Genomic DNA, 27,050 nt, shown 5'->3' with positions numbered 1-27,050 from the left:
CAATGAGCATTTGGAGGAAGGGCTTGAATATAAGGGATATTTATTAATATGTAAAAGTTATGCAATGTAATTTTTAATTTTAATGTCTTTGCAGCTGTTTCACAGCAGTGAATGTTTGGTGTTGTGTTGATCTCCTTTCTAATTTGTTTGCAGTTGGTGCTTCTACTGTAAAGTCACTATAAATCTGTCAAACATTGTGTTAAACTGCTAAGATTTAACTGAGTCATTAACTGATGTTTTGCATAAAGTCTAGACTATGCAATGCTTAAGTGCAAAGATTGCGTTGTCCTGCTTAAAAAAAAAATCAAATCCTCTCACATTGTGTGAATTAAATGTAAATATGCAATATGTTTGTACATCTGCCAGAGCTTGTGGTAGAACCTTTGCCTTGTCTGCAGTCCTCGTTTATACGACGGCGTTGGCTGGAGTCCCTCCTGGCCACAGTCGTTCCTCTGTCTAAAATCATCTGTCACTTCTTTCACACTCCTAAGGAGCTTTTTAAAGTCAAAAAGAAAAGCTGGAGGGAAGTGCTCCATTTGCATCCTGCCTCTTCTCCTGCAGATTCAAATTCTCTCTAATAAACAAATTAACAGTGACGTTGATGAGGCTGCCTGAGTAATTGCTTGTTCAAAGCTCAGTGCTCTTGAAGGAAAATTGTACTGCACTACATTACCAATGTTCATCTTAGATATCATTGCATGGGAGACATTGTTTCATCTGCTTTCTCACAAAATGTGGCTCACTTGAGTGTCTTTCTAGTCACATTTGAGTGTGACTTGTAAACATGAGTATCTGTCTATGCTGGTTTTATTGTAAGGCAGTGCATTACCAGCTATTTTCAAGGTTGTTACCGAATGATTTCTCTGCTCTTCAGACCTTCTGTTTAGCTGGATTGGAAGGGCACGTGATGCAAATAGATCGTGATGGTTTATTCTCCCGAGCCGCTGCTCAAACGGAGCATATTGGTCATATAATTTTTTGGTAGCGCTTGGAATGAAGTCACGAGGAAGTGGTCAACCCCTCTCTGCCAGGCTGCCGAGGGCACGCTCTGACTGGCACATGCCATCTGCCTCGAGATCTGGGGACCAACATGTTGCTCCAAACGCCTGTTAATGTCATTGTCATTGTCAAAACGGAGCAGGACGGCAGTTGATCACCCTCAGAAGCTGATCTCCTCTTACTTTCTTGTCACTTTAGCAGGTCAGCTGATCCAAATGTGGTGCTGTATAGAAAAATTTGAATTTCAGGTGTGATTATCAGCAGCGACTTATACGCCCCCGTGACTTCATTGGCCTCAGGAGTCTCTGGAAGTTTTGCCATACCTGCTTCATCAGAGAGGCCATTTGTTCAGAGAGAGTGTCAGTGAGCTGCTAATGACTCCACATGCGGCTGAGATGCTGTCACCAACAGCTTTGCCAAATGAGAGAAATGACTCGTCTGGAATGGTGCATCGTTGTGACTGCAGGGAGGTCAGCCAGTGTGTGAGGGCCTATCAGCAACAATATATCATTTCAGAAATGTTACCTTCCCCTGTTTAATCCCTTTTTCTCTCTCTATCTGGAGCATTAATCTCTGCATTTGTATCCTCTACAGATGCTTGAGCCAAAAAGGGGAGTGAATATTACACATTACAGTTGTCAGGTGGCCAGAAACAAGCCTCCAAAAGAATACTAATGTTGCTCCGTGGCTGCTGGATGTGTAAGACGGCACAACGAGTTACATTTTTCCATTGCTTATAGTGAAGACAATGGACCTCACCCTTCCCTCCCCCATCCTGCCCCTCACCTCAGTAGCCAGGTAGAGGACATACCAGTTTAACACCTGCAGTACCCACGGATACCAGTGGCATACCAGACTACCTGTAGGAAAGGGAGTACACTAGGCTTGTCTTGAAGGTGTTGTAGCCCATAACATTGAGTATACTGGAATGAGTGTCGGCTGCAATTCATTTGCCGTCACCTTCATAGTGTTTCGGAAGGGCAACTACACTTCCAGTGCCTTTGGTCCCAGTCGACCCAAACACATGGTCAAACTGGTTGTAAAAAAAAAACAGTATACAAAAAAAAACCTTAATAACCCAAAGAATAAGTTCCCTTGAATGAAATCTTGCATTATACCACTAGTTTTCATATTTAGAAACAATCAAATCTTTTTCAACAATATTTTAAGACTTTTTTTTCTACTCTTAAATTATCTTGTGGGACCCCCCCTGCCACCCAAGTCTGCCCCAAGCCCTGGTTTAGAGACTCTGTTCCCCATTTTGTTTTGGGTGTATCAGTTACTACTTTTGTGGATAAAACCTGACCATCAGAAGGATATTTCTGTGTGAAGGTGGCGTGATCGTGATCAAGAAGACCAAATGTTCTGTTTGCCACAGAGCCTGTGCAGTGAATTTAAAACGATTAGGAATAAAACTGAAATGCAAGTGTCGTAGTTTAATCATTGCAGTATTTGACTGGAGTGCAAAGTGTGCAACCTTATCTGACGGTCTTATTTTGCTCAGATTCTCTTTTCTGTTTACTAGAGGTGAGTTCTGCTACCCAGGTATGTTCACTCTATTTGTATTCACAGTGTGTGTAAAGCCAAGAATAATGAGCTCACACTCACGAGGCACATTTTCATCACTCTCTGCCTGGTGGGTCAGTTAGCAGAGGAAATTCCAGTGCTTCTAGAGGCTTGATTATGATAATAACAGCAGCAGCAGCTCACAAAACAAAGACTGAAGTCAGTGTGAGTGGCGACCGTGAGGCTCGAGAGCCTTATTCTGATTAATGCATGCGTGTTTTAGCAGCATGTAGCATCAGAGGGAGGGAATGATAATATCAGGGGTTCATTATGGTTTATTAAATTGTTGCATCCTTCCAATTGTTTTACCACAACATGACATTGTTGTCAGTGTCTGTAGATCCCTCAATCACGCTTCAACACAAAGACCACGGAAGGGATTTTCAGCAGCAGCAATGTCTCTGACCATGAACAGAGGCCCTGCCAGGTTGAGCTGGTAGTTAATGAGGATCATCTAATCTCAATCAACCTTAGGACCTTCACCAAAATACTTATTAGAATCCAAACCGTCATAATTTAATATGCTGAACCGCATGTCAAAGGTTGCTGTTACAAACATCACGGAGGCCAACAACCACTGTGTTTTATGGGTTGGATTTTTCATGTAAGCCACACCACAACCTCACATACGCTTCTTGTTTGTGAAATGAAAAAACAAATACATGTGAAAATGACTGAAGAATATCTTTGTTTTTGCTTTGTCGTGTATTTAAATTGGCAAACATGGTCTGAACTGTTATTATTTGTACCAGCCAACGTTTGGTAGTCGTCGGTGTTGACATGGAAGACTCTGACTTCCACTCAGATTCCCTCTAAGAGACATTTGAACGGAGTCACAGCTACTTCATTAGATAACACAATAGAGGCTGTAGATGAGTCATCAACATTGTGTAGAAGAGAACTAAATGTCCTATTAGTGTTTTTACGTTGATGTTGAGCATTGCTTGTTTTTATTCAAGGAGGCCACTATCCCTTGTTAGTTTGATTTTGCAAGTTTACACTAAAACGACCAGGAAATTTGGTGGAGCATCAGATTTCAGTCACTGGTCTGATCCGAAACTTTTCACTTTCTTTGACATTTTTTCAGGCAATGTTACGTGGATGATAGATATTTAAGCGTGATCTGTTAGGCTTGGTGGAGGTGTGTGTTCTCTGAGTGCTGATTCATTCTAGTTTAGTCTTTATTCTAGTTTTACAGGAAGCAGTCCACCATCTATATTTTGATAGTGATAGTGCTTCCGTGTACAACTTCGGTTTTTGCTATACAATTGTCCCCACATCAACCTCCCATCTCCCACTACTCGGTTATCAACAGCATAGTCTGTTTTCACAGGAAGCTGCATTCATGGTTCATGGGTTAGTAGGAGCACGCTCAGGAAACCAGTTATGAACCCGTGTGTGTGTGTGTGTGTGTGTGTGTGTAAAGCCTGCGGAGGAATGTGTTTGCATGACTTTCTCAGAACCACAACATCATGGTGAACGTAGCTCTCTTTGTGTGCTGCATGCAGTACAGGATATAGCATGACTCACATCCTTCATACCTGCAGCTCAAAACATCTGCCGTCAACAGCAAGTGAGGGTCCTTGTGAGGTGAAAGTCACCCGTCAAACCGGAGTGACGGCTGGCTCTGCCGAGGTTAATTGGTAGCATTCTAGGAGAAGCTGGGGGGGGCGGGGGGGGTGCCGTGTGCCGTGTGCCGTGTGCCAGGGAAGTATATTCACCCAGACTCCTGCTCCTGTGATGGTTGGAGAAACTGAAGCAACTGAAGCAATGAACCAGCAGCATCCACAAGCAGCTGACACTTGCCGCTCAATACCAAACCAGCCCCTCATCCATGAACTCATCTGCCACAAATTCTCCAAAAAGCCCAGTTACAATGTAAAATGTGGGTTTAATGAAGGGTGCTAAAAGTGAAGAGCCATCTCTGGAATCTCGGTGCTGTTAACAATGGCTATGTGTGGCTGAATAGGTGGTTTGAAATGTGACATATTTGTGTCTAAGAAATAATCCCTGAAGATGTTTTAGCTGCAGGCCAGGGAACTTCCAATCACATTTCAAGGCCAATTCTATGGTTGCCAGGATACAGACCGTCATATAAGGAGCCTCCTTCGAGTCAGGCTTTGTGAATAGATGCTTTAGCCAAGTATAGAAAATCAGGCATCTTCTTCCTTACTCTCTCATTCGTAGATGGTTCCATTTTGTTTATTTTGTCTCAGTGAAAGTAATCAGAACATCTCAATTAAATTTTACCATTCTTAAAGGTAGGACTGATTAGTGACAGCACTGGTGGTGGCTAGTGCCACCATGTGCCCATATACAGTATGCAGTACTTTTCCACTCGCATCTGATTTCTACCCTCTGGAAACAAAACTTGGTTTAGAGGAGGAAATTAACTTTTTGTGAAATATTCTTATTTCTGTCCTCCTAAGAACCAGACATAGACACCCTTCTCTTTGTGTGAATGAGAACTGAGAATCATGGATACCAGCTAAATGCTAGTTAGCTTAGCGCAATAAATAGTAGGTAATGGGCTGTGTGGTGAGCAACTGTCAAATTAATCAAAGAAACACAAAAAATGGTCTTTGCATGTGTTAATAAATTTAGGTTTGTGTATGACATTCTATGAAATAATTTGAAATTGTGAGTTGGCCTCATACCCAACCGTCCTGTGAAAGATTTCTGTCAGTTCCTTTTACATTGTTTCAGTGACTGACCTCCAAATGAAATATAACCTTGGAGTTTTAACGTAAATTTCAGAGATGCTCTGCTCTTAATAGATGCACTTCAGGCTCAGAATCCTTTGACTTTGGTGTGATTTAGGGGATGTCCAGTTCCTTTGATGTTGCTCAGCAGGAAGGAACTGAACCACAAGATGAGGCTCCGAGTCCCCGAGCAGCTGTGTGTGATGACTCGGAAAGGTGTGACCTTCAGACAAGCAACGCTGGACTTTTGGGATGTGGACACCCTGAGGTGGGCTGTCTGGTTGGACATCACTTCAATAGAAACCTGCAGCTTTCTTTCCATACCCTCTCCTATTTCCTTTTTTTTTTTTTTTTTTTAGAGAGAGTTATTGTAGTAGAGAGACTGGAGGGGAAGAGCAAGTGGGAATGAGAGGAGCAAAAAAGATTAGCGACACGGGGGGTGTCCGTGGCAACAGGAGAGATCGACTGAAGATGCAAATGAAGGTTAGAAGGACTTACAATGGATGGGATAAAGTACCGGTTGTTAGAGGCTGCAGTAACCCTGAGTCAGGTCTGTTTATTTAGAGGACATACTGTGTTGCCTTAGTGTGTAATAAAGAAACCTAAAGCAAACTGTAAAATGATCAGACACTGATAAATATTTGTAGCAAATAAAACCTAAGGGACTTTATAAGGACCTCTGTTCATTTCTCTTTAAACTGAGAGAGTTGTTGGCAATTCACCAAAGTTCTCTTCTGGAAAGGTCTCACCTCCCAGTAAAGAGCTTTCTGTGACCAAGCCATTGTAAGATGAGATTTCCTTCCAAACAAAATGAAGTCAAGGTCAGGAGGTCAATATTTAAATGATTTCTGACGATAAGGTTTTGCTTGCTAATAGGCTAACATAACATTAGTTACAGAAAAACTAGCTCCAGAAAACAAAACTAACTTTTCAGATCTCTCAAATACCGCCTGCTTTCCTACTGGGATACCGGGAGTTGAATTGAGGTTGTTCATAAGGAGGAACAAGAATTCCCATGTCATCAGCACAGGGATGATGTGTCGAGGTTGTTATAAGGCAATATTTAAAGGGATAGTTCACAAATTTAGTTGGCTATTCTCTCGTGTTGACTTAAGGATGGGTTAAAACAATTGTGGATTGTACATAACATCTCCCCATCATTGTGACCAATTTTCAAATGTTAAAAATTAAACCATAAACGCCTGTGGTAAACACAGCCTCATAGTTGCTACAGGTTACAGCTGACACTGAGACTAAAGGGCAATTGCAATACTTTGGATGAACAGTATAGATACATTTTATGAGTTACGTTTTGTTTTTTTGTTTTTTTTTACATCTGAAACCAGGTCACCATTCACCTCCATTGCTTGGAAGATTGTCACACCCTTTCCGGTTTTGTGGAAGGGAAAACTTCACCCTGCCTTCCATCAGCACGAGGCGAATAATAACGGAATTTTCATTTATGGATGAACTGTCCTTTCATTAAAATTCTGAACAGCTGCAGTGTGACAGTGGATGAGACCACCATGAAAAGGTAAAAGAGGAGGAGGGGAAGGGTGGCGAGAGGCTACGCTGCAGCACCTAGGAGACGGGAAAACCTCTCTGGTGTATGTGGCCCAGCTGTGCTCAGTAGGAAACTAGACAAGTGGCTTTATCCTCTCCTTCAAGGCTGAACAGGGCTCACACACAGCGGAGGAAGCAGAAGCATTGTTGCACATTTCACAATGACTGGATAATACATTTCAAACTATCTCATCATGAATCATCAAACTTTTTTCACAATCTGTTCTTGTTTTTTTCCTTTTTAACCCTCCTGTGTTATGAAAGTCATCATAGACTTCTTACTGACTTTAACTTCTGTACAAACACTCATAAGAACAAATAACTTGTGTGTCTCGCCAGTCCACTAACGCTGGCAGAGACCTGAGACCTGATGATCAGAGGCTGCTGATCAGACCATGCAGCTCATGACCAGGAGAGGCAGCGGTGCTGAAAAGTAATTAAAGTCACCCGCCGAGTGGGGCCATGCAAAGTGCTCCCCCAGCTTGCTACAACACCCCTTCTCATTCTTCTCATTAATCTCTCTCTCTCCCGCTCCCTCGGTCTCTCTCTCTCTCTCTCTCTCTCTTTTAACCCTGGGCTGTCAAGTCTCACTTTGTCCATCATTTCTCTCCATCCATCACTTAGAACAAATGAATTCAGTTTGTCTCGGTGACAGACCCATGCATGCTACAGGCAATTTTTTTCTCCCAGACCTTACATTGATTTTAATTTAGTTTCAAATGCAGGATAACCACTCTCAGACTCAGTGATCCTTCTGCACCCTCTGCATGTATAATCAAATGACTCGTGTACATCCTCTCAGATCTCTCGGGTGTGTGGCCAAGTTTCCTTTTAAAAGGAGGGGTGTCTACCCAATATTACTTAATGTGCGTGCTGCAGAATGTGAGCTTATCTCCAGCTAAGCCTTTGTGCTATGCAAAAGAATGAAAGATTACTCCTTTCACTGCTCCCCTGTTCATAACCCACGAGGAGCTCAGGGGAAATAGGAAAAGGAGGAAGTAATTGTGCAACTTTGTGGATTGGTGAATTAATCCCTCCATTTTTTTAATATTCTATGTTCAAAACCCTGTCATTGTACATATATCTAACAATGTCTTGCCGTATAAATAGTGAAAGGATAAAGCAAATAGTCACTCTAGTGTTCACAGTTCCTCCAACAACCTAACCAGCCAATGAGCAGGAGTGCAAGATGACCAATAAGCAGCCGTTAGGTGCGAGGTCATGGCGCATCCTGGTCAGGTCACCAGTGCATCACCGGACATATTGACACAAATCCCACTCACACCTATAGGGAAGTTAGTCTCCAAAAAGGTGAATTTGCATGTTTTGGGGGGGGGGGCAGAAAGGCTCCAGTTGGCCATCAGATTCAAAGTTAGGAACTTCTCGCTGAGTGGCAGAGAGACTAACTGTGCTGCATTCTTTTAAATGAATGATGTTAACTCCTGTATTCAGAGTTGCTCAGATCATCGAGACAGAGGGGCCCAGGTGGCAATCAGGTTCCAACCCTCAACCCTCTTGTTGTGAGTGCCTTCCTCGTAGGAATACAACTACAACTCACTTCCTGGATTTTTTTTCAACGATTTGATAATAATACTATACAACAATAACTGGATGTTTAAGTTAATATGAAGTTGTTGGACTTAATAGTTGTTACTGGGTGACAATTCAACTGACAGCCGACGTAGTTTTAAAATGCTTATTCTGATTTTCCCGTGTTCGTTGAAGTTGTATGTTGATATGCTTGTGAGTTTAGGCTAAGTATGCTATGGATTATATGATGTATTATGTATTCTAACATGGTGGAGTCAAAGACAGACATTGGTGTAAACATAGTAGTTGTACTTCAGGTCTTTCCATCTCAGGTGTGCAGGTTTAGAATACCGGAATGGGTTAATGTTGCCACCGGCACCACTCATCTATGTATTTGCACCAGTGTACAATGGGACCTATGTGCTCACCAATCTAATCCAGGGGCTTGAGGCCAGCAGCAAGTAGGCTAATGGGCATTTTTAGAGAAAAAGAATCATTACCAAAGCTCAGTGGCATGTAAGAGCACAAAGCTGCAGGCATAGCCACTGTATACTCATTTGGTCCCCACAGCGCTGTGTGGCAGAGCAAATCCCCTTACACTGTACTCTTTGTTTAATTTTCAGCTAATCTCTTTGGCTGATGCATTTTTTTCCCTACCGTCTGTTAAGGAAACTGCTGATTTATCATTTTTAGAGTTTAGTAAGTAAGCAGTACATATGTGTTTAGATAGACATACATATATACCCTCATGTTGGAGTATATACATGAAAAGTCTCCCTAACTGCTTGAATAAATAGGTGTTTTTGATAATTATCTTGCAGTTTCTTTTACCTCAATGAGAAATGAACAGCTCTTTGCCGGGACAAGTTAGAAGTCCTTTTGTTCTGGACTTCTGATACCACACTTAATCATATTTCTGGTTAGTTTTAGGCACAAAAACAGGTGGTTAAGATTCGGAAAAGATGGTATTTGTCTTAAAGCAAAAACTCTGTATTTCACCATAATTTTTGGAAGAGCGTAGAATGTGCCAAGAGAGCATTTGGTTAGTCTTTGGTTTGTGAAAGTCATACTGCCACATGATGATAACAGGAAATTAAGTATAATTTTTGAACTTTGATGCACTCCCCTTAACCAGATCCACTTCGAAGGTGGTCAGAAACACCTTAGAATGTGTTAATGGTGAGTTGTCTTAATTTGATCTACAGTATATTAACGTGATACCTAACGGACACTGGAAGGGATATTTGCATACGTTAGTCTGCTCATTCATGCCAAACTCAAATTGTCATCCGGTTTTATCAGAATAGTGGCAGGGTCTGAGGGTCCACTCATCGCTGCTTGCAGCTTTAATTAGGCCCCAGCAGTTCGGTGTCAGGGGCCAGACGTTGGCCTGTTGGAGGTGTGTTTTCTCTGAGTGCTTTCTAGATGCTTGATCACATCACTCACGTCAGTATATGACATTTTCAGCACTTGTTTTTATGACCTATGCGGTTGATTTTCGTGGGAGGACAGTACATGCACGAGTGGGTTTGAGTGAAAACACTCCACACTTAATATTCTGCAGATGCCACTGAACTCCAGGAGCATCTGTTTTTTACCGTGTTGTTTTCACCTCAGATACATTTGTAACACTGGAGCATCTGCAATATACGTAGAGTTTCAGCTGAAGTTATTTCTCTTTTTTTATATCGGCGAATGTGGGAGCCACAGTGTCATAATGGCGAGCAGTGCTGCCTCATTGTGACTCAGAATGGTTTGAATAGTCATCAGACGTCTGCACATCTTACCTGTGGTTCACCTACAGATCTCTCAAAGAATTTTAATCACAGGCTGTGAGATTTTTCCATCTCCTCATGGTCTGTTAACCTTTCTATAATGTATCGGTTCCATTTCCCCATACTGTACATGCTGGGACATGCACTCTGTCCATTGAGGTTCAGATTATTCAGAAGTGGCAGTACATGTCAGAATTGAATATTCAGTTCATTAAGGACTGTCTGTCAGCGTGGTTTTACGAATGGCAACGCTCAGCTCTTAGGAGTTTCTGTACGCCTCGTTGATTCCATTAACAACATCCGTGAGTCAGTGATTCTGAGAGCACCGAGCCACTGGCAGAATAACACATTTCTAGGAAACGCACATTGTAACTCATGGCTGAAAAGACATGCAGCCTATTTGCTGTTCTAGAGCGACTATTAGAAATAATGGATGTAATGATGAGCTCTGTGGGATGCAGAGAACATACAAAAAGCTGCTCTATGTTTGTTGCTCCGAGTTGATATTCTCTGTCTGTCTGTCTGTGTGTGTGTGTCTCTCTCTCTCTGAGACATTTTAATTAAACAAGATCAGATGTAGATGTCCTCTGACATCTGAGAGTGAATTATACAGGCATGCGAATCAAAGTTTCTCCTTTTTTTTGTCAGGACACTAGAGTTAAATGTGTAATAATCAATAATCAGAGGAAACTGAGGCTTTGCTTCCTGTCTGTTGGACTAAACTGAAGGCTAAAAAAATCGAAGGCGTAGGAACAAACCTGTGTTGGAGACTATGTTATGAATGAGTGAAACAATTATGATTGTGTTAAAATGAGTTATAGCAAAAAAAATATTTGGAGAGAGGTCAGTAAACTCAGTCCCAAATGAACCTTAGGGACTGAATTACTTGTCTAATCCTGTTATCCTGTGATAACTAGGCTGTTTGTGATAACAGGAAAATGGAATTTTTTTTCTCAGTTTATTTCACATTTCTTGATAAAATGCCATTGTTTTCTTGTGGTAAATTCATCTCAAGAAAAGAGATGGTTGTTTTATTGAGAGGACATGATAGATTGGATCACTAGAATTATCTCATCACAGGTGTAAGCCTCTGAGATGTGTGCCTGCAGTGACTTTGACCTTTGACATCAAATCCCAGTGGAAAATTTGGAACAAATTTGACAAAGTTCCCTCAAGGTGCTCCAGAGATGGCGAGAATGGAACCATCATGCGTCCACCAGCATAGCCATCCTAGTTATCTTGAGATAACGTAATAATTATCTTGTGATCTCAAGAAAGCAGCGTTGAAGGAGTAAGAACAGCCCTTCTTTTGCTTCCAAACATAGATGTACTGTTTTTATACATAAGAGCTTGGACTGAGAAAAGTGTTTTTTGTACCACTGAAAATAATTCACACTGGCTGTGTTAGACGATTTTTAAGAGCTTTATGGCTGTTTTACTGTCTAATTTGGCAAACATCGTTAACGGGCCGAGCCAATGCCAGGAGAGGCTGATTGGATCCTACGACAAATGGAAGGTTTTTACAGTCTGCTGCTGTTTGAGGCCCAATAAAAAAAGAAACTTGTCTTTCCATGGTGTTTGATCAGATATGGTCCCTTGTCCAATGTAAAATGAAAGGAATCATGATGTTTTCAACACTGTACTTATCTCGTATCATCTTACCAAAGCCGTGCCTCATAATGTTGATTGATCTTCTCACATAAATCAGCTCATTGAATTGTATAGGTGACAAATGACCATGAAATCACTGCCCTCTCCTGGACATTTTCTGCCCTTGTGTGAATCAGAGCCTCACAAGAATCATTAAAACAGAAAATAAATAAATGGAGCTCAGGGTTTTTTTGTGCTTGTTTCTTGTCTTTAATGCAGGAAATACACAAAATACTGGTGAACTGGAAAAAGCTTCTGATAAATTAGTTGTGTCTGTAGGCCTCGGGGAAAGTCCATGTTAATCAATTGCTTTGAGGCGCACTGCTGACAACAATCCCTGCTGCAGACGTTCCAGCTGCAGGAGTTTCAGCTGCAGGAGTCCCTATAACGGATGATTTTTGCTCATAACGATTCAACAGTCTTAATAAATTTGTCGATTAGAACGAGGGCAAATAACAGTTGGAAAAGAAAACAAAACTAGCAAAACAAAGCAAAGCCATTTCTGGCTAAATGGATTTTGTGACGATAAACAAAGCATGAAAGTCAGGCCACCTTGGGCCATGTCATCAGCATATTTTAAAATCTGAACCATGTCTTTCTGACTCTGTATGTACCTGAAGAGGAAACAATGGCGATGATAACACAGAGCCACCAGGGGCGACATAGGCTTAAGATATCCTCATCAGGGAAATAGTTAACATTCACCTCCTCGGTGCTGTAGAGGCTGTTGACCCCAAAACACTCAAGACCTTTATTTAGCTCCGAGGAGGCTACCGCTGTCACGAAGAGGTGCAACCTGCTGCTCCCTAGTAGAACATTTAATAGACATCCTTTTTTTCACTGCTGGCTTTAATGTTAATCTATGAATGGTTGTAAAGCATTTTATCAGTACTTTATTGATCATTTAAATTCCAATTTAACCATATTTACATAATGTAATTTACAGAAGGCATGTTACAGTAGTAATAGACACCAGCTCAATGCTAGAGATTAGAGCAGATTTAAATGAACGTGTAATGTATTATTACAGCACAAATGGAGAGCAACAAAAAGAAGCTGACATTAAGATAGAGTTCAAGTAATCTGTAGAGGAAATGTATGTAAAATAGGACAATAGAAACAGGAATAAATTATACATAAAGCTGTGTGTGTGTGTGTGTATGTATATGTGTATATGTATATATATATGTATATGTATATATATATGTATATGTATATATATATGTATATGTATATATATATGTATATGTATGTATATGTATATGTATATGTATATGTATATATATGTATATGTATGTATATATGTATATGTATGTATATGTGTATATGTATGTATATATGTATGTATATGTATATATGTATGTATATATATATGTATATGTGTATATGTATATATGTATATGTGTATATGTATATATATGTATATGTATATATATGTGTGTATATATGTGTATGTGTATATATGTGTATGTGTGTATATATGTGTATGTGTGTATATGTGTGTGTATATATATATATATATATGTATATGTGTGTATAAATTTTTTTTTTGCCGTACTGCACCACACTGAGATAGGCAACTTAGTGAAACAAAGCTGCAGTGTACCTTGGGTCCACATGATGGCAGCAGAGATCTCGAGTTGACAAATAAATTGCAGGTTTGACTTTGGAGGCTGAGATGACAGATGAAAATTCCAGTCTTATTACAAGCCTACAGACTCCTCGCTGAACTATCATCAACACAATAACTCACATTCTTTCAGGGAGGCATTTCTAAAATAAGTCAGGTAGTTTCCATTACATCAGCAGAGCTCTAGCCAGAGACTTCCAGGAAGAAGAACAATAGTGAAGATCATCAGACTGATGGAGGCTGGGGCAGGTGCTAAACTGTCAAATACAAAAAATTAATACCGCATGGAAAATATGAAACACCATAAACAGCACAAACACGCCGTATATGTCAAATTAAAAATGTAGGCAGAAATATGGCTCACAAGACGCTGGATGAGTGGGGAAAAAAGATCTAATTCTAATCAAGTAATTGCAGATATTTAACTAGAATGATTTTAATGAAAAACCCACTTAAAAGGCATAATATGAAATCTTATTTATTAGTTGTAATGGAAACCCATTTCTGCCAGCAAATGATGCCTTGATGATAAAATATTTCTGTGGTAAGTCACATTGATGAGATAAAGAGTGAACACTGTGAGATAAAGAGTTGTGGTTGTGAGATTATATGATTATGACTTTTGTTGGAGGTATTCACTCCCTGATCTATTGCATCAGTCTGGTATTTTAAGGCATCGATGGCTGGGTGGAATTCTCCTCTTGAACAGTAATACCTCTGGTGATGGTCACCATCAACACACGAGCACCAACAGTCTTTTTGTTTGTGACAGATTTTTGATATAGATTGGTCTGGTGTCCCCTAGTGTTCCACAGAAGGGAGTGCATTTCTTTATGGATGCCTAGATAGACCACCTGATCACCTCTGGCATGTTTTTCAGCACTCACTGATGTGAAATATGCACATAAACACAACACAGAGCAGGCAGCAGCAATTGGCTTGTTTTCGCAAGTACACTGTCCACATTCTCTCCAAAATCTGCAGCAAATGTTTGTTTTTTTCCCCAGCACTTAAGGGAAATAGCCCCATCAACACATCACAAAGGTTCGTGTCCTAATGAGCTGACTTGTGGTTGACTCGTATTCGCAGTGCTATGTGGAACTGAGGTGGTAAAATGTCCTATAGTCTTCACAATCTGATATAGCTACTTGTGGGGCTCATTACTGCCTCTTTGTATGTGTCATACAGCTCAAGCCTGCAAGCCAGCATTCCTTCCCAACATTTGTCATGCTTTGTCCCAGAGCACAACTTGTACCTTCTCCTGTTTAATGTTCCACTGTTCTAATGTAGATTCAAAGGCTTCATGGAAGCACTCCTGACTGAGCAATCATGTCTGATTCATGTTGAAGTCCTCATCCAGTCACAGAGTGGACAAATGAAGTGCACTCAGCGGGCCTACGTCAGACATCCATATGTGTGTTGGTAACAACCACATCATAGAGCGCAGGAACGGAGACGTCTGCAGCCTCGTGGCAGCTTGGGAGGGTAAACTAGCTCTCAAGGTTCTGAGTCTTGCACCACTGGAAAAAATACGGTCATCAAGTGTCATAAGTTCCATTATTTTGTCACTGATAGTTTTAAGTTTTGGGGTTAGCAAACTTGGCAAATGTCCTCTAGCTGCTGTTTTTGTATGTGTGCTAACACTTAGAGTAAAGAGTCCGGTCACAGATATCAGAGTGTTAAGATCGATTAGAGCTGGATTTAGCACAAGTCTTGTCCCCACTCATCTAATCAACACATCAGTGCTCATGTAAGATCCAAAATGACTTGTATTTATGTGCAGTACACAAGATAGTATTAATGCAGTATGTAGTAAAACGACTTTCTTCTCTATGGAACATGTACTTGGGTCGCCATAAGGAATTCATGTGAAGTACATTTTTGAATGAGTCGATACTTTTTAGGGATCAAAATCCTCTTCAAGTTCCAGCTGAATAGTTGGAGCCGAGTACACATCAATGCATGGTGGCAAGGTTGCAATTCATTTCGTTGATTTTTTTCTTATTTTTTCTAATTAGTTATCAAAATAATTAAAATTTCCAACCCTACGATCGATATCAGGCTTCTGAATAAGCTCTTGTCGTGTACTTTAGCCCTTGATTCCTCTCCTTTTTTCGTTTTTGAAAAGTGTGGCAACATTTTTTTTAATGATGAATTCATTCAAAAATCACTGAAATGTTGCCTTTGTATCAAAATCTGATTAAATCATTCCGAGAATCCATGTACCACAAGACAATCGATGGCGTTCATCTCTGAGTCTTCATTACAGAGAGCTACAAGGAATTTTCGCACACTTTCAGAAATAGACTCGACCCACTTACGGCACAATTTTAACATACCCACTCAGGCCAAAATGTTACCATGGTGACGGATCAAGTGCAAAACTCAAATAATCTTTCGGGAACGGCGAGACAGTAAAACTACACACTTAACACAGAATATCTGGCCACTGTTGGTCATTGGTATGGAGATAAAACAAAGGTTTGGGGGCTATTCTGTGAACGTGTGTTCGGTTGCTCTTCCTCAACTCTTCTGTCTTAGTAACATGAATTTGGATTTCAGGAACTAAATTCAAACTGAGAACTGAACAGGCATTTTGAAATTCTGGTGCAGAGTAATACTTTCAGTTCAAATAATCGCATTCTTATTCCTGTTTTACCATGCAGTCACGAAACAAAGTTAAACAGTTAGAATTTGAATTTACGCATCTGAATTCTTTTTGATTGAAATGGTCTACATGTATTTCCTCTAACATCAGAAGCACCAGCAAACACACTGCTCCATATTCTCCATTTTAACAAATGAGGCCTCTGGTGTTGTGACATTCATCTGAGAGGAAAACATGTCATGAGGAAGTTTATTGTTCAAAGAATTACATGGTTGGGAAACTTTTAATGATCACAGATTACAAGGAAGGATAAAGTTTACACATGTGGCCAAGGAGCAGGATGAGAAACACGCAATATATCTGAGCTCATTTCACAACACCTAACCTAGTTTTAGACCTCACAACAAACTTTGTCTGCTGAAGCCTTCCGAACTTGAACTTACAGCAACAAACCTGCAAGTGAACTCTTTTATCTTCGATGAATGGAACAGCAGACCATCACATTCAAAAGCTGAACATTAATCCTCCACACACACCTTCCCACACAAACTCACTTCAGAAAAACACCCTTTACCACACGTGTGTGTGTGTGTGTGTGTGTGTGTATATTCACCTGATATATTATTAGTCTGCTTTCAGGGCGGCCTGCTGCCATCCCTGGAGGGCCGCCTCTGATGTGTCGGGCAATTGTTAGTTTGGCAGCTTCCCCTGAAGCAGAAATACCCCAGCTACTGGTATTAGACTCCTGTGTTCTCTCACACGTACATTTACACAAATGTAGGCATGCAGGATGGTATGCATTTATGCATGCACATGCGCGCACACACGCACACATTCACGAAGCTTACTCAAGCCCTCCCTTGGGTTGTCATAACAGAAGGTGGAGATGTGCCAATCTCTTATAGGTCAAACAGTGATTAGTAGCAAATGTGGATTAGATAAAAAGAATATATTTGACTTTAAATAGTGTTCGATGGGTTGACCTCCAGTTCCACTGCCTACTTCCAGAAAAGAGTGGCGAACACACTCCCTTATGCGTTTTCCAGGAAAAGACACTGACCCACTATTGACATTTGTGTGTTTGAGGAGTTAAATGTTACATTACGCAAAGGTCAGAGAAGAGTAAACTGTTCGAGGCAAAGATGGAGAGAGAGCAAGGGGGAGAGGTTTTTTTTATTTGTCTTCAACAGTGATGTAGAAAACAAGAAATTAGGGAATGTTTTCACTCAGTGATGAAGAGCTGTGGAGGGGGAATCCTCGAAGGGCTGTTTGACATGTGCAAGAGTTGAAGTGTTTATGATGAAGAAATCAAGCCAATATGAAAAAAATGTGATCTTTATTCAACATCCTCACACATATTTCAAATATACATATTTACATCTTTTTTGTATTTTTATTTTTACAATGAATATATATCTTATGTGTAACCTATGGGGATTAAATTGCCTCTAGGTACATAATTCACAGTGCAATATGAAGTTTGTGCACCCGTGTCAGTTTACTCTACATGTCACATGAGTGTGTGACTCCTCCTACATGTATAAACCTGGAACGAAATCATAAATCTCTTAAATTACTTTGCTGAGAGGAGCAATTAAGATTGTCACAAGACTGTTCCCCTCCAGCATCCCATACAGACGAGAGAAAATAATTAAAGAACTGATACACTAAATTAGCCTACGACAAGACACAAATTTAAATGCTAGATTTAGTACCATTGTCAAGGTGATTGTGCCAGAGGGAAATAGCCGGCTGCAGACCCACTAGCCTGTGAGGCTCAACGTCATTCAAACACCGCATCTGCCTGTCACACTCAAGGATAAAAGCGCCTTTTTGAACATGTTACATCATGTTACTATTACGAGTCTCCAAGGATTCGTGGGTTTTAAATGCTAAAGAAAAAAGGAAAAAAAAAAGGGGGGGGGGCTAAAAGTACCATTACAGAGGTGAAACAGTCAAAACAGACTCAACCAGCCAAGGTCAGGACCATTCTCTACAGACACACTCCAGAGTTGAGTCATCATCAGACAACAAACATCAGATATCGCCTGACCGCCACTGATTCAGAGCCTATTAGTCTATGAAACACAGTGATACGGGCACAACACTCAGCACAGTTCAGCTTCTTTAAAGCATCTCTGCTTGGCTTAATGTTCTAACAGAAATGAATGAAAGGAGCTCAACTGTTTCTGATTTCGTGGCTAGATATTTGAAAAGTTTCTAACATGATAACACCAAAACAAATGTACCATTTCAATTCTCTGTCATTTTTGTACTTTTCCAGAGAAATCATATTTTTTTTGCATGCCTTAAGGCCTGAGAGCTATCACACAATCTCAGCACAAAGACAGCTGACCAAGTGCCTGGGACCAGTTATTCCACTGGGGTTAACTCTGAAACACCATGCATGACGCACAAGGTAACTCACCTTAGTCAATAATCACTGTAATCGATCAGAGCAGCTGCGCTGGTCCCATCTGCAGCACGGCGAAGTTTGCGTCGTGCATCTCAATTTTTGGTCAGCATTTAAAACAACAGAATCTCCATGGAAATGGCTGTTAGTTCTGCAGAACCACAAGCACACACACACATGTATGTATGTGTGTGATGTGTATGTATATTTTTAAGGCCCAAAAAAAACGAGCCAGTGTGGCTGGTTGAAACCAAGAAAACATGTACTTAGATGTACTTTCCTCTTTAAGCTGAGTCTTGTGCCAGCCCACATTCAGTATATGTGTGACAAACACTTTTCTGCAAGTCTTACACCTTCCTCAACCCTCTGCACATGGCGTGAGATTTGTAAATGCTGTCCATTTGCTGAGATGTTGCCAGATTGGCAGTGCAACACCTTCATAGTGCCTCACTGAGTGTGTGACACATCAGGCCTCTGTTAACTATCTTTCTCACTCTGTGTCGCTGCCCGCTGTGAGACATCAAGCTTGTGCGAGGCCTTCCTGCAGCCAGTCGGTGAGTCAGCCGGCGGTGCCTCGAGCCTGGTCAGGGAGTGAGAGGAACAACATTGCGGCGTCCTCGTCCCCAGCTCGGCTCTCATCTAATGCTTTCTGAAGCAGTTCAGGCTTAGAGTGAGCTTTAATGACTACTGTTATAATGCCATTTAGTTATTAATTTTGTTAACATCATCTAGCAAACTGTGAATTCTTGCTATGTGTTTTAGCACCAGAAATGTTCAAAAACGCACAAACGGTAAGACAATGAATGATCATTGTTAAAAAAAAAATGCCCTTAGGTAGCAAGTCACATATACATAGATATATATACAGCAAAATACAGTACACTATGTGTTTGTAGAAAGCTTGAGGGTGTATGTACACACAACAGTACACAAATGGGTTTCTAAAAAGTGCCAAATGTAAAAACGAATCCCTCATGGCAAAATGCTTTTGGTCCCTCAGCCAGACTCAGCTGAATTGCGTCAGTCAGCAGAACAGATCATCATCCTCTTCCACGTCAAAGGAGGGCACCATCTGTTCCGCCGAGCTCACTTCCTTTACGCCCAGCGCTACTTCGTGCGATGATGGCGGCTGGTGGAACCACGGGTGAGTGAGCAGCTCAGTTGCCGTAAGTCTCTCTAAGGGTTCTTTCCTCAGCAGGCTCTGGAGTAGACATTTGGCTTTGGGCGACAAGCCTTCTGGCAAACAGCACTGCCCTCTACGGATTTTGGAAAACAATGTGGCGGGGTCTGGGTCATGGAAGGGGTAGCGGCCGACCAGCATGGTGTACAGCATGACCCCTAAGCTCCACATGTCTGCCATTTTGCCCGAGTACGGTGCAGAACCGCTGAGGATCTCAGGGCTGACGTATGCAGGACAGCCGTGGGTGTCTGACATAGCGTCGTTGTTTGGGTCTTCTAGGACGCGACAGTCCTCGAGGCTTTCTAGTCTCACCTGCATCCTGGAAGGATTAAAAAAAAAAGGTCAGGACATTTCACGTAACCTTTAAAAGCACAGAAATGTTGAGAGACATTAACTCCAATGAGGATTCCTGTCTGTTAGCTGCATGTCTACTTATAACAGCTGTTCCTGAGACTTGCACCATATTTACATATATAGAAGGAATGAAGATGTTCCATTAACAAAATGCAGCTGACATTATAGCCATGACATCATCTATTAAGCAACAAACAGAACTTCCAATGGTTAGCTGGTAATAAAATATTTCTTGCAGGATGTCATGTTGTTTGAAATGATGAGCTCATAGCTCCCAGGTACACCAATATTTAAAACACAAGTCGCTTGTTGATCTGGTGGGAACTGTGTGTGTGTGTGTGTGTGTGTGTGTGTGTGTGTGTGTATAAACACTGTCAAACATCTCAGATCTGCTAAATGTAAGTCAGTGATTGCATCATGGAAAAGTAGCCATCCTTCCTTTAGCCAGACAGATGAACAGACAGACAGACTACCCTAACAGCCTGATTTATACTTATTTGTTGGCTCTATGTGGCACATATGTTGTAATCCATTTATATGACCATCGCTGTCGATGAGCATTTATGCTTCTGCGCTTGTGTGGCTTTAAGTTTCCTTTGTTTACTTTAAACAGTGGTGTCAGAAAAGTTAGACTGTTTGAGATTATCTACTAATCTTTAACAGCGTCTACTTATATAAAGGAGGAAGCAAACATCAGCCAGTCACAGTCTGCATCACTGTAGTATGGAGAGAGCTGCACATCAAGCTACACCTTAGTAAAGGGTATGCTAACCTATGCCGGTGATACAAAGCCAAAGTATATATAAAACCCTGAACTCTAGCCTTAACCACTGGCCTCAAAATCTGTGTTTTACAAAGTGGGGACACTTTTTTTTTTTTGGCCCGAGGCATAAACCACCCCCAGTGAAGTGGTGTTTAGTCTGTTTTTTCCTCCTCAAAGTGGCTTATGTCATACCAGTACACCCACAAACACAACATGCACAGTAGGTGTTCTTACTGGATCTTTGTGGGGACCCATCATTGACCCATCACTAAAAGTAAGTCTTAACCCTCAGACAGCCATGTGGCAATAAGCATTTGGCCCCACAAAGCCCATTGGACCCAACTATTATAGAATACTGTGGTTTTTGTGCCCGCAAATATAGCTTAACAAGACCACAGACACAGTAGTTGGTGTGTATATATATATATATGTATGTATGTGTGTATATGTATATATGTATGTATATATATATATATATATAATGTGTTCCAAGTCACATTCTGAGGTATTTGCATATACTTAAGTACATTTACTGGACTAACCTTAACCTTAACCTCAACCACTGACCCAAAAATTAGTGTTTTATGTGCGTGTTCAGGTCACACACACACACACACACACACACTAGCCCCCAGTGAACTCTGACAAAAGGGACAGAACTTCACACACATGGTCACATAAACACATATAAATATACAACTCCATCACCCCGTCCACCACCACCTCCTCCACTCACACACACCATGCTATATTTAGACACGTTAATGACAGGACGTACATTTCACCCTGCACCGTAGCAACTGAGATCTTGAGAGTGAATTTGAAGAACAACACATTTACCACCAAAACAGTTTAAGAAAAAGATTGATGGAACAAATATAGAGCATATATGGGAAATGTTTGCTCTGTATAAGAACAGAGCCATATGTTTTTAATAAGAATGACAAAATAATTTCACGAGGGAACTCTTTTCTGGAGCAGCAGATATGTTTTTGTAATGAACAATATGTTTCTGCCTCTTGAGGTCTTCTTACAAAACTGACGCGGTGATCGAGGCTTTATCAAGTCACACACACACATTTATCTCACATTAAGAGGGTCGGGTGTGTGAGTCACTTCAGTCGTCAGACAGAGTGGCTGCAGAAAGAGTGACATTCAGAAGGACCGAGATAGAATTCAGCTGATGTTTAAACACCCAGATAGTGAAGGAGATACGTCAGGAGAGGAGAAAGAGAATGAGACCGAAAAGGAAACAGAACAGATAGAGTTGGAGGGTTGGAGAGAGTGACTCATCCTTCTGCCGAGAGTACATATCTTCTCTCCTCCTCTCTTTCTTGAGCCGAGGCTATCTGCACCTGGGTCCCACTCTCGCGGCGCCAGCCATCCCATAATTACCCTCAAATGGCAGTGACGCACGGGAAGGCTGGCCCGGCAGTGAAGCTTTGCATGCTTCACAGTGCTAGTCACCTTCCCTAAACTGGCTTTCCAACTGTGCTGCATGCGGGAAGGGAGATAGCATTTGTCAAGTTGTTGTGACTTTCTCTGTCTCTGGTGTGAGCGATGCATTGTTGGCCGGGACGTTGCATCACAGCTTGAATTTTAGGTTTGAAAGACTTCTGATTGTGAATTGGGAAGAATGTATGACCACAGAAATGAGGTCATGCAGGCTTATGTTGATGCATGTCAAGTAATTGGATTGAAGAGGCGATGTCAGGGTGCAAAAACATTATTTTCTGGAGGCAACTACAGCCAAATTCCATGATGTCACACACTATGTTATCAGCTAAATCTGCAGCTTTGTTTTTATAGTCACATCACATCATTTGAAGTGGTCGGTCGCCATCCAAGGTGCATGTCAGCGTTGAAATAGAAGATGTCAGCCCAACAGCTGTGTCCTGTTGGTCAGTAGTAATGAAACTCCATCTAACTAGTCTATTTTAGCTTTCAAGTACTCACAAATACGTGTCTTGAGCTCACAATGAGGTGTACTGCCCTCCTGGATTACTTCATTGTGACTTCCGAATGCACAGTCACCCATGTATACTTGGCCTGATGCTAAAAGTGATTTATGACTAACAAAAAGACAGCAAAGCTTCCCAAAAGCATCTATTTACAAACTTTCAAGTGCATTGTCCATTATATTCTTTATTTACTTCTATGCTCAGTAATTGCCAAACTCTTAGATTTGAGATAAGGTAAGAACAAACAAACATTAGGCTCTGGTTCAGTCTAACATAACAACCAGCTAGCGCATTCATTTGAATTAACTCACTTGCTCCAAGTATTTATGGATTACTGAGCATATGGCTGGTTATAGAAGATGTGAATTACACTGGGTGACTCACTAGAGCATTTGTAAATGGATGTTCCTGGGGTAGTTTTACTGGTGTTGTTGGCTATCAATCACCATTAGCTTCAAGCTAAATATACATGTCTGGCTCTTTGTGCATTCTGGAGTCATAAAGAAGTGATGTAGGATGGAAAAAAAACATCTTTGTGAGCTCAAGATACCTATTAGTGACTGCATGAAAGGCAACAAACGCTTTCTGGGTGAAGTATCGCTCTCATGTTGCAACACCAGCTAACCAAATACAGGCAATAAGGCATGACAACAACACTTGAACTTGCAATTGACTGGAACTTTAGAGCTCCGTATGTGCAGTCAGCACTCATGCAACATGCATGTTCGAACAGTCTGAGAGAAGAAATGAGGTATGCAGCCCCAACCCCCCCCCACCCCCACCCCCACCCTGCACACATACAGGGTGACTCATCGCTCTGCAGCGTATAGCTATCAGAGACACAACCAACTTCTCTGCCTGTCTGCTCACATTCATCCCGTGTGACCCTGCAAACCCAGAGGTCTTGCCTGCAGAGTGGTGAAATGTTTCCATGAAAAATGTCCTTTGGAAAACCGGAGGGTGGTTTGTGTGGGATTACAGCGTTTTCAGGAAAGAGGCGACAAATAGTTTTGTTTTGATGCAGACATTAAAGCGTGTGTGGGAACGAGTTCAAAGGATTTTGTGGAGCTGTGAAGTACTCCTGAATGGATGAAAGTCGGTTTGAATGAATATCGGAAGCATCAGTTATGATGTAATTTATTAATAAATTATGAGTAATAAATACATTCTAAGATATACACCGCAGAAGGGGATGATTGTCTCATTCAGCAGCCTCGTCTAGCAGCTCTGCCAAACTCCCACCCACCACATTCACGTACGCACTCTCTCACTCTCACACACACACACACACACACACACACACACACACAACAAACATGAATACAGAGAGACACATCAAGAGTGAGGATGGGAGACAGACAGAGCGGGCGAAAATCTGGGAAGCGGTGCCGTCTGCCTCCACAAGTACAGAACCTCCTACTCTCTCTGTGCCCACTCTGGTATCTGCACACATGGCCTGTGTGTATCAGCTGTTGCATCGTTTGCTCAGATCTTCACTAGAATTTCCCCTTAAACCGATGAGCGCATTCAAGGAACCGATTCCATTGTAGTTGCACGACATTAGCTTTGTTTGCATTAACATATTTTGATGCACATTTGGAGGTCAGAAAAGGTTGATGGAACTAACAGCATTGGGGGAAAAAAAAACTCCCTCACTTTTGCAAAGGCTTTTTTTTGTTGTTGCTCCATTGAAGTGTTTTTTGCCTTTTTTCTGCAATCATCTGATGAAAACACACGTTGCATAAGCTAGTTTATACCCGAGAAAGCAGTTACTTTAAATGTGACCAATTTAATTAGGTTTTTTTTGTGATATTGCCAACGTTTGCTGAAAATCTGCTTGACAGGAAAATGTGAATAGGACTACAGAGAACAGCTGGCTAGTTCTAATAGTGTAAGAAACTGATGCATCGGAACAGTAGACGTTTCCTTGAATGAAGGGGCACCATCTCACCTTTTCTCATCAGCAAACACAAACTTGCGCAGCTTGAGGTCACCCAGCACTACGCCGGACCGGTGACAGTGTGCCACAGCCAGTGCCACCTGACGGAAGAGTCTGCAGGCTTGCTCTTCATCCAGCCTGCGACAGCTCTTCACCAAGGTGTGCATGTCCCCAAAGTCCTTGTCCAGGAACACATAGGCCTTGTGTTCACCGAGAATGATGTCCTTGATGCCAGCCACGTTCCTGTGGGATGGCAGTATCCCATAGGCTCGTATCTTTTCCTGATACACCCCCATGTTGAAGACCTGGAAGAGAGATGGAGCCAGCAATAACGTTGTGTGTTCCAAATGATCATTTGAGGTAACAACCATACAAATTTGGCAGCCAGTTTAAAAAAAAAAAGAAAAAAGGATATGCTCTGATTCCATCTCAATACACTGCTTTTTCAAGAGCATGACAAATGAATCACCAGAGCATGAAGCGATTAACTTTATTAATGAACAAAGGCAGCCGCCTGCAGGTCTAGCAGGCAAAACAAACACATGGCTGTGGAGACGTGGAAGCTGCTATCAGACCAGATCCTTATCTAGATCATCTCCCTCTGCCTCACATGTTTGCATTTTGGTGTGTCACAGCGTGGCGTATTGCAGTGACGTGTATGCAAATGAGTTGACAGACACTGTAGTGTCAAGGAAAGGTGGACTCGAGCGGCGATGAACGTTCACACAACAGAGCAGCACTGATTGCGGTCGTGTGTGGTCTTTCGTCTGAGGTTTATAATAAATGACCTTTCTCAACAACAACAACAAAAAAAACTAAAACACGAAGTTACTCTGTTATTATGCAAAGCGTGACACATTTCGCGTGAGAGTGACGCGCTGGATACTGATCAGACAGGCTGTTGAGCAACGCCATGTCTTGAAACACCATTCATTCAAAGAAATTGCACAATGACTGGGTTGCGCATACCTTGCACAGTAGCTCATCGCCGGTATCGGTGTTCATGGCGCTGTGCATGCTCTCTCGCTCCGTCAGAGGTAGAAGAATGAACGGTCCTATCCTGGAGGGTCCCTGGTGGGTCGCCGGGATCGGGTTTGAGACGGGGCTGACAGGAGAGCCGGGGGAGGTACCGAGTAGTCCCTGCGTGTCCCCTGCGTCGGCGCTAAGCCTGGCGCATTTGGCCGGCGGCTGATCGTCTGAGTCCAGCCGCTTGTGCGCGACTCTCCCGGTGCGGATGCAGGATACCGGGCTGCTCCACTGCAAGTTCATCCTGCCAGACGGCTTCACCATGAAAGGAGAATGACTGACTGACTGATTTCAGATATGTCCTTTGATGGTTAGAATAAACTACAAACTGTATGTTCCATTTCTTTCCTGCGAGATTTAGCTGAGAGAAAAAAAAAAGAAAAATCAGACTAATAATCCAAGCCTGGTCCTGTTGTTGAGAAGCACTGTGGCTCTTTGTACTTTTAGGTAAGAAAACCCCGATCCCTCAGAGCCCAGGCAGAGAGATAGAAAGAGAGAGAGGGAGAGGGGGAAAGAGAGAGAGAGAGAGTGAGAGAGGCAGCCTCACACTCAGAGAGGCAGAGAGTGAGTGAGTGAGTGAGCTCCGGTGATGTTGAGCTCAAACACTCCTCCCGACCAGTCCAGCCTCCTGGTGACACAACCATTGAGCAATCCTGTAACAGCACCGTCTCCTGCTCAGCTCTGATGAAACCGCCTGCTGTATCACCTTCCACACACGCAGGGCATGTCAGCAAGTGCTGGCACAGCCGTTGTATCTCTCAAGTCTGGCTGATATTGAAAGTAAGGGAGGAATGAAATCACACATACCTAATCAAGCTCATGTTTTAGTCAATAATTAACTAGCTTTTAAACTATGCCACAGTTATGTCAGACTTCCAGTAGGACACCTGAATTTTCTAATCTTAAAGGAACGCAAAAACCTTTCGGGGAAGTATGCTTATTTTCCATCTATCCCAGAACTAGACAAGATGGTTGATCCCTTTCTCTTCTCTTAAGAAGCAAAGATTCAGTGACCGTCTGACTGCTAGTTAGCGTAGCACAAAGAATGGTTGTGAATGGGCAGGTTAGCATACCTCAAGGTCAGTGTTTTGGTTGGTCCAAAAGTAGCCATCCCCGTTCACCCTTACAAAGTTGCCCATAATTAGAAGTAGAAGTCACTCTTCTAGTCATCAACACATATTTTCTTGGCTAAAATTACAATGGGGTGTTTTCACTCTGTCCTTTTGTTAATGCTATTTCCTCCCCGGTGTACATTAACAGTTCAGCCAACCAGACTGTCCTGGTTGTTTCTCTAAGGATCACCGTGGAGTACCACGTCTCTGCGGAGATTCAGCACGGGGACACGGCTACACCCATTTCTGCCATTTCCCCAAATATATGCTCTGATCAAC

General features: G+C 41.9%; 2 protein-coding genes across 5 annotated transcripts in view; one reads left to right on the top strand and one right to left on the bottom strand.

Moving 5' to 3' along the window:
• The window catches only part of triqk (triple QxxK/R motif containing), a 169,989-nt gene that overhangs the window by 2,378 nt on the left and 140,561 nt on the right, over nt 1-27,050 (top strand). The gene's annotated exons all lie outside the window — the stretch shown is intronic.
• Nucleotides 17,343-26,232, bottom strand: trib1 (tribbles pseudokinase 1). The gene is made up of 3 exons (XM_086193945.1): nt 25,603-26,232; nt 24,646-24,938; nt 17,343-19,935 (listed from the first exon to the last, which is right to left on the bottom strand). Exons 1-3 carry the CDS (start codon nt 25,921-25,923, stop codon nt 19,461-19,463), a joined length of 1,089 nt encoding a protein of 362 aa, XP_086050071.1. The 5' UTR covers nt 25,924-26,232; the 3' UTR covers nt 17,343-19,460.

The sequence above is a fragment of the Aulostomus chinensis genome, chromosome 22 (assembly GCF_037954235.1).
Source record: "Aulostomus chinensis isolate RoL2024-O1b breed Wild chromosome 22, RoL_Achi_v1.0, whole genome shotgun sequence".
Classification (NCBI taxonomy): Eukaryota; Metazoa; Chordata; class Actinopteri; order Syngnathiformes; family Aulostomidae; genus Aulostomus; species Aulostomus chinensis.
This window is presented reverse-complemented; position numbering and strand designations above follow the sequence as displayed.